The 6,999-nt window shown below is 41.6% G+C and overlaps 1 protein-coding gene across 1 annotated transcript in view; it reads left to right on the forward strand.

The window, feature by feature from the left end:
• The window catches only part of NUP210 (nucleoporin 210), a 50,593-nt gene extending 44,071 nt beyond the window's left edge, over positions 1 to 6,522 (forward strand). The window contains exons 34-40 of the mRNA XM_068201457.1: positions 584 to 707; positions 1,597 to 1,743; positions 3,120 to 3,370; positions 4,052 to 4,271; positions 4,407 to 4,502; positions 4,629 to 4,712; positions 5,163 to 6,522. Coding sequence (XP_068057558.1) covers positions 584 to 707; positions 1,597 to 1,743; positions 3,120 to 3,370; positions 4,052 to 4,271; positions 4,407 to 4,502; positions 4,629 to 4,712; positions 5,163 to 5,263 — 1,023 coding nt within the window. The 3' untranslated portion in view covers positions 5,264 to 6,522. The remainder of the gene's footprint in view (positions 1 to 583; positions 708 to 1,596; positions 1,744 to 3,119; positions 3,371 to 4,051; positions 4,272 to 4,406; positions 4,503 to 4,628; positions 4,713 to 5,162) is intronic.
• Positions 6,523 to 6,999: the final 477 nt, after the last annotated feature.

Genomic DNA, 6,999 nt, shown 5'->3' on the forward strand with positions numbered 1-6,999 from the left:
TGGTTGGGAAGTATTTGGTTATGTGGCAAAAAACATCATGTTTTTTTAAAACATCTTTTCTAAGGAGGAAAATGTAGCATAGCCGTTTTGATTTTTCACCTTTACTGTTCTTATATTGTACATTTTGATTCCTTTGTTGGCTAAGTTGCTTCCAGGTGCTAACCAGTTTGAGTATGGCTGCTATTATGAATGAAACTTCACTGCAGATGCCAGCTAGAAGTTGCTCAAGTGTTGTGCCATGCATCACTGATCAGAAGTATTCCATTATTTTGTTTATCTCTATGCAATCGTACTGTTGACACAATTCACTGCATCAGCCAGCATAAGCACTAGACATTCTTTTTAAATTAAATTTAGACATAAAGCTTTATGCATATTAACTTCTGGGGGTTGGGTAGGAAGACAAAATGTTTTTGCTAGCTTAAATTGCTTGGAAAGGCAGTTTCTAATATTAGAGAAATGTGGGATTTCAAAGAAAAACATCACCTCGTGGAGTCTTTCACAACCAGTCCAGTCTGGTTTTGCCTTCATTTTTATTTGTTGAAACAGTTTTTGGTAACATTGTGCTTCATCCTGTTTTCAGATCTTGATTAATGCACCTCTGAGGACCACAGCAATGCACGTCAGTGGTGTGAAGGCAAGCTTGCAGGGAGTGGCAGCTTCAAAAGTCATAGTTTCAATTGGGGAAGCAAACAAAAATTTGAAAGGTATGATTAAAAAATATTTATGCTGATGGTTTATTGTTTATGGATTCATGATGCTTTGGTTTGTGTTATGAGGTTTTTGTTTGTTGTTTAAAGGTAACAAGATCCCCAGGAACCTCAAATGCCTTTCTAGAGTCCCGGGAGCTCTAGGAGCCATGGGACAGAATTTGGAAAGTGTTCTGGAGCACTGTTAATATTTCACAAGTAACAAAATCAGTAGATTTCAATAGAGGTACCATTTTTAATCATATGAACAACAGTTAATGGGCAATCACCTAATTGCTTGTATTTTAATTGCAATTGCTTTCTTGGAGTTGTTACATTTTCTTACTTAGTTACCATGCTTAAATCTTTTACAGAACTTATCACCAGTTAGAATCAATATAAACATTAAGCATCATATTATGTCCTCCATTTCATGTGCTGTATTTTGTGTGGTTATAGATCCTTTTAGCTTCTAGCTTAACAATCAGCATTTCTTCCAATGGTATTTTATTTTGCCATATGTAAGTTATTAGCCTACCAAAAGATCATTTCACCAGATATTAAAATCTAACTCAAGGCTCCCAGGACCATATAAGTTATTCAAGTGACATCTGAGCAGAAGATTCTCTGCAGCTTATTCTTTCCTGTAAATAAATTATTCCTGTCAAAAAAATCCCACGACACATGAAGTTTTCATTGCTGTCTTCTTGGGATTAGACCCTGAGCAAAGGCAGCTGTCTGTGATTTCCAATGATTTTAAGATCCTCATAACCTTGTGAAACTATTTCAGAAGTTGGTAGAATACCTCAATGCTACAAGCCATGATTTTGCTTTTAATTAATTCGACTTAATTAGCTACAATTTTATTTTGTATTTAATTAGAGATTAATTGTTTCCTTCCCCCTAGGGGAGTGTTCACCTGCTCAGACTGAAGCCATTGCTGAGTTACAACCCCAGTCCATTATCAGTTGCCGTCTCGAATTCAACAGTGATGCCTTTGACTTCCCAGCACAGGATATTTTTGTGGCAGAACCTGGATTTGATGCAGTTTCAGGTAAGATATGACAAGATGCCACGCTGCAGGCAAACACAAGCTCTTTGGTCCAGCAGATTCCACAGAATCCCAGCATCATGGGTTGGGTTGAAGGGATCTTAAAGCCCATCCAGTCCTACCCCTGCCATGGCAGGGACACCTTCCACTGTCCCAGGCTGCTCCAAGCCCCACTCAGCCTGGCCTTGGGCACTGCCAGGGATCCAGGGGCAGCCCCAGCTGCTCTGGGCACCCTGTGCCCGGGCCTCCCCACCCTCCCAGGGAAGGATTTCTTGTTAACATCCAATGTAAACCTCCTCTCTTTCCTTCTGAAGCCTCTGGGCTTTGCTGTGTAGGAGCTCAGGCCGCAGTGAGTTGCTCACATGGACACTTCTTGTTTCAGTGGGTTTTCTGCCTGTGACAAAATCTTTTGTTGGTTTTCAGAGAAAGCCAGAAGTCAGAAGTGGTAGCCCACTTCATGTTTTGCAGAGTTTTTGTAGGAAGTAAAAGAAGCAAAGGAGTACTCAGGTGACAAGTATTCCAAAAGTAGAATGTACCCCCAAAACATCATGAACTGGGTCTTAAAAGGGGGGAAATTGCCAGACACTGTGGAGGTGGAAATAAATTTGTCAAGTCTACAAAATGTGTTAATGTTTTGAAAGTGTAGCTTGATTTAGAACAGCATGAAACCACCATGGACTTTACTTAAAGAACATTAATTATGTTAGATTCATCCCTGCACCTGTTGTGTAAACTCCTATTCTGCCCTGCATGTGCCTCTGTTACTTAGGTAGGGGAAGAAAATAAGGGGAAAACATGCACCTGGCAAGTTCTCCTTGTTACTGATGCTTTTTATCTTCCATTCTCTGGGAAGTTTTTACTACCTTTACTGCTAAAAACAGATTAATTGGTCCCATACGAGACTAGAAACATAGTGAATATATAACTTTTAAAGGAGCTTTTATAAATAAACTACATCTTCACAGACTTGATGATGGTGATGGTAGGTGGCTTAAATTTTAACACTAGTTGAAAAGAATATGAAATAGGATTTTCAGTCTTGTTTTCAGTAAAGCTTTTCAGTATTAGTGTGTTATGTTCAAAGTGGAACTGAGTCTCAATGGCATATTAGAATAAAATGTGATTGGAAGTTACCAGCATAGTGGTTTTTTTCATGATGTTCAGTTTGGGACAAGGAGTAATTCTATAGTTGTAGTGCTGGGATTGTGATGTTTGACTCCACAGACACACTGTCCCTGTCCATCTGTGCACTCCTCATCACTGCTGGATGAGCTTTAATGCCTTTTTGAGCTTTTCTCTGAAGGTGTCCCAGCAATCTTACATGGAGAAAAGCCCTTAAAGGAGAGCAGCTGATAGCCCAAGCTGTCTTGTTCCTGCAGGACACTACACGTGCTCCATCAGAATGTACAGCCTCACTGACAAGCAGCTGAAGCACCTGAGCAGGAGCAAGGCCACGCTGCGGGTGGCGGCGGCGGTGCGGGGCAGCGCCGCGGCCGGGCAGCAGCAGGGTGCTGAGGTGCCCTTCAGCCGCTGGTTCTACGCTGACCAGGCTGAGATGCTGCTCAGCAACCAGGACGTGAGCTCCGTGCTGAAAATCTTCGGTGCCAGTGAAATCCTGGATAGCCTGGAGGTGAGTGCATTCCCAGGGAGTATCTCAGCACAGCTGAAAGCATTCTGAGCTGTCACATGCAGCTTTCCAATGCAAGGCACTCCCTGCCATCTTTACCGTGTCAAGATTTGTTCCTGAGAACAAACGATGACTGATTCTTCCACAGTTTTCACTTTTCACAGGATCCCAGAATGCTTTGGGTTGGCAGGGACCCTAAAGCTCATCCTGTTCCAATGCATTGCCGTGGGATGCCGCTCACTCGCTGGGTTGCTCAGGGGCCCATCCAGCCTGGCCCTCGGGTTTTGGGGTCGTACAGGTGTCAGGCTCACCTGGGCATACAGCCTGGCATATGTGAACCCGCTCATGGGTCAGGAAGCAAAAACCTGCTTTACCCCTGTGGCAGGGGAAGTCTTGCCCAAGTGTGACTGACTGCCCATAGCTCACACAGCCCATTGAGGGTCTGTGGGTTTTGGCTGTGTGGGGTTACCCAGAACTGTGGAAGGGGCAGGTGAGAGGGGGCACCCTTGGCAATAGGCAGGGGGAAATGCTGCAGGTGTCACTGTAAGGGTACACCTGACCCTCTGGAGGGGTGAATTGCTGAGTTTTTCTCTGGAATCACCCATTGTTGGCACCTGGCCTGGAAGAGGGAGCTGTGCTGTGCTGTCCCAACAGTCTGTTCCAGGTTGGATGTTCTCTGTGCAGGTGAAATGTGAGTCCCCTGCAGTGAAGGTGCTGGAGAAGGAGAAGTCCTATGGGCTGCCCAGTTACGTGGTGTACACTGTGAGCCTGGCTGATCCCAGAGTTCCCAGCCAGGGCTCCCTGTCCACCACTCTGACTGTCTCCAGTCCCATGACAGACCAGTCCATCACCATCCCAGTGACAGTGATCTACCTGGCTGACAGAACCACTGCACCCATGAGATGTAAGTTTAGCTCTGCACTCTGTATGCCAGCAGAAACCTTTAGCTTCTCTGATGTTTATAAGGTTAACTCTTAAAGCAGATTGGAGAAGATGCTCCTTTTAACTCAATATTGCCTCCTCTTAATCAATTCTGCAGATGAATCCAGTCTCTTCCAGCAGTTTGTTGAGTCTTACCAGGTGATGATCTTCACGCTTTTTGCACTCTTAGCAGGGACAGCTGTTATGATCATAGGTAAGAGAGGGAAAGATGGCACAAGAATTTTTTTTCCATAGCTTCCTTATGGTGTGTTAGCTGTAAGATAAAAAGGAATGATTGCCATACGAAGTTATTTTAGTTTGTTTTTCAATTGTCTTGCAGCCTACCATGCATTTTTCTCACCGAATAAACAGCACAATCAGCCAGTATTCCACCCAAGGACAAGTCTTCAGCACACCCCTAACAGTAAGCAGCTGTCACCCAGTTAGAAGTGAATTAATTGATTAGTCTGGCCATTGCACTGGAATTGAATGTAGGAAGGTCTGTAATCAAGAGTGGCAATGAAAAATAATTCACATTCTTACAGATGTGTTTAAGTTACAGTGACCTGCAGGCCTGGTTGTAAACACAAGTGCCTGATGCTTCAGATAAAATAAGGCAAATTCAAGTGAACATCACTTGCTGAGGAGAAATGTATTGTGCCCCCCTCAGACCTAAGTCCTGAACAAGAAGACCCACAAACTTTTGATACTTGCAGGGTGCCTTTTCAAGAGGCCCTGAGCTAAAGGGATGATTTCCCTTGGAATGGATCATCAGGTTCATTGCCAGTGTTCAGCAGATGATCACGAGCAGTTGTTTGTTCCTTCTCCCATCATTCCCAAGCCTGATTGTTGTTTTCTCTTTCCCATGTTTCAGGTTCCATTGGGTCACCTGCACATTCCTTCAGCTCCCAGGCCTCGAACAGGCAGACCAGACCCTCAGTCATGCTCTGGAGCACAGGTTCCGCTCCTCGGTAGAGGCAGCACGGCTTCTCCTTGTGGCAGATAAAAATAAATGTGCAACTCAGTGCCTTAGCAAGCTCAGCAACTTCAGCAGTCAGGATGTAATTCAGGTTTGCTCTGGAATATAGCTAGGTCCTTAATTTATTTATTTTTTTTTACTATTTAGGGCTCTTTGAGTTTATTTTTTTTATGTCAGTGCTTCAATTCTCAAAAGCTTGTTTTATCTGTTGTTTTTTGCTGCCTGCACTAAAAGCAGTGTTTATGCTAGTTTGGCTTTCTTGCACTCTTCAAGCAACTAGAAGTTATATCTAAGTTAGAGCGATAACAGTTTTTTATTTACTTTTTATAAAAATTATATTTCTTTCTAATGAACTTTTTTAAAAAGGGGTAAATTAGAAAACCAGGTGAAATATGAGCCAAAAGTTTGAAGGATTGTATATTTCGAAGAACTGGTTTTTATTTTGCGTTCCAAAAGCTCAGGAATGTATTGCACTGATAAGTGTTCTTATGTTTAGCCTTACACTGGGATTCACCAGCACAATATGCTGGTTTAGCATGAGGAATGCTGGAACAACTGTGAATAATTTAGAAGTTTTTTTTTTACAACAACGATTAGAAAAGGAAAAAAAAAAAAACCCAGAACTTAGTGTGAGTTCCTTTGGGTACAACTGCAGTATTCCTTGGTACTGCAAGCACTTTTCTGAACTGGGAGTGTGAAAGCATGTGCCTTCTAAGTGCAGCTTTCTTCTGGTAGGAATCCTTTATTTTGAGGATATAATCACATCCCAGTCACTTTTATTTGTAAGCAGGGTTTTGCAGCTATGAGATAAGGGTTTTGTTTACATATAACAAGCATCCCAGTTTTAACTGTGAATAATATTCTGGCTGTCTGAACTTTCCTAAGGACCATAAGGAAAGTGAAATAACAAAATACTTTGTGTGCAGAACTATGCAGGCAAATAGATGAATGGAATGTAAACCCAGTGCGTGACATAGAGTTTTGGTTTCACACAGTGTTAAAAACAAAAAGATTGTTACACATAATTGTATTGAGTCTTGTTTAACTTACTGGCTAGTTTTGCAGAAATTGTGCCTTAAGTGTTACTACTATTAAAAAAGGTCAGTTGGGATGTAGATAATAATTTGAATCTGTATTAAAGCTTTTAAAGACTCCTTTATTTTGAATTTTCTTGTGGTATGGCTGTTCAGAGTCAAGCACTGGACTATATTATTTAAATCTGTATTATTTAATAAAGCTTTTAAAGATTCCTTTATGTTGCTGTTGATGATTTTTTTTGTGGTTTGGCTGTTTAGAATTTAGCATTGGGCTGTTGTTTGAACTTCACTTCCTACAGCCCCTCAGTGTTTGCAATCATGATTTTCCAATCTTAATTTTGTCTCTATTGGCAATGTAATGTTTTTAAATATTTTGACAATTCTTCCACTAGTATTTGTTGTCAGAGATTTCTTCCAGTTTTCACTAAGCATCTCCAATTCCTGCTGAAATCAGTGATGACTCTAGAAGCAGCTGTTCATTTTCTAGGTTTGTTCAAACTTCCCATTTTGTTCATTTGGGTTTTAAAAGAAAGATGTGATCTTTTTTCCACTTGCATTCAGCAAGAAACCAATGGGCTGTGAATATCTCAGAGCTCCTGTGATAAACTCTTCAGAAATGATTAAAGGAGAGATTTTGCTCTCCTGTTGTTTCTCTTTCCCATTCAGCAATCTGGCACTGAATGTTCTGAAAAACA

Source organism: Anomalospiza imberbis, chromosome 11 (genome assembly GCF_031753505.1).
Source record: "Anomalospiza imberbis isolate Cuckoo-Finch-1a 21T00152 chromosome 11, ASM3175350v1, whole genome shotgun sequence".
NCBI lineage: Eukaryota > Metazoa > Chordata > Aves > Passeriformes > Viduidae > Anomalospiza > Anomalospiza imberbis.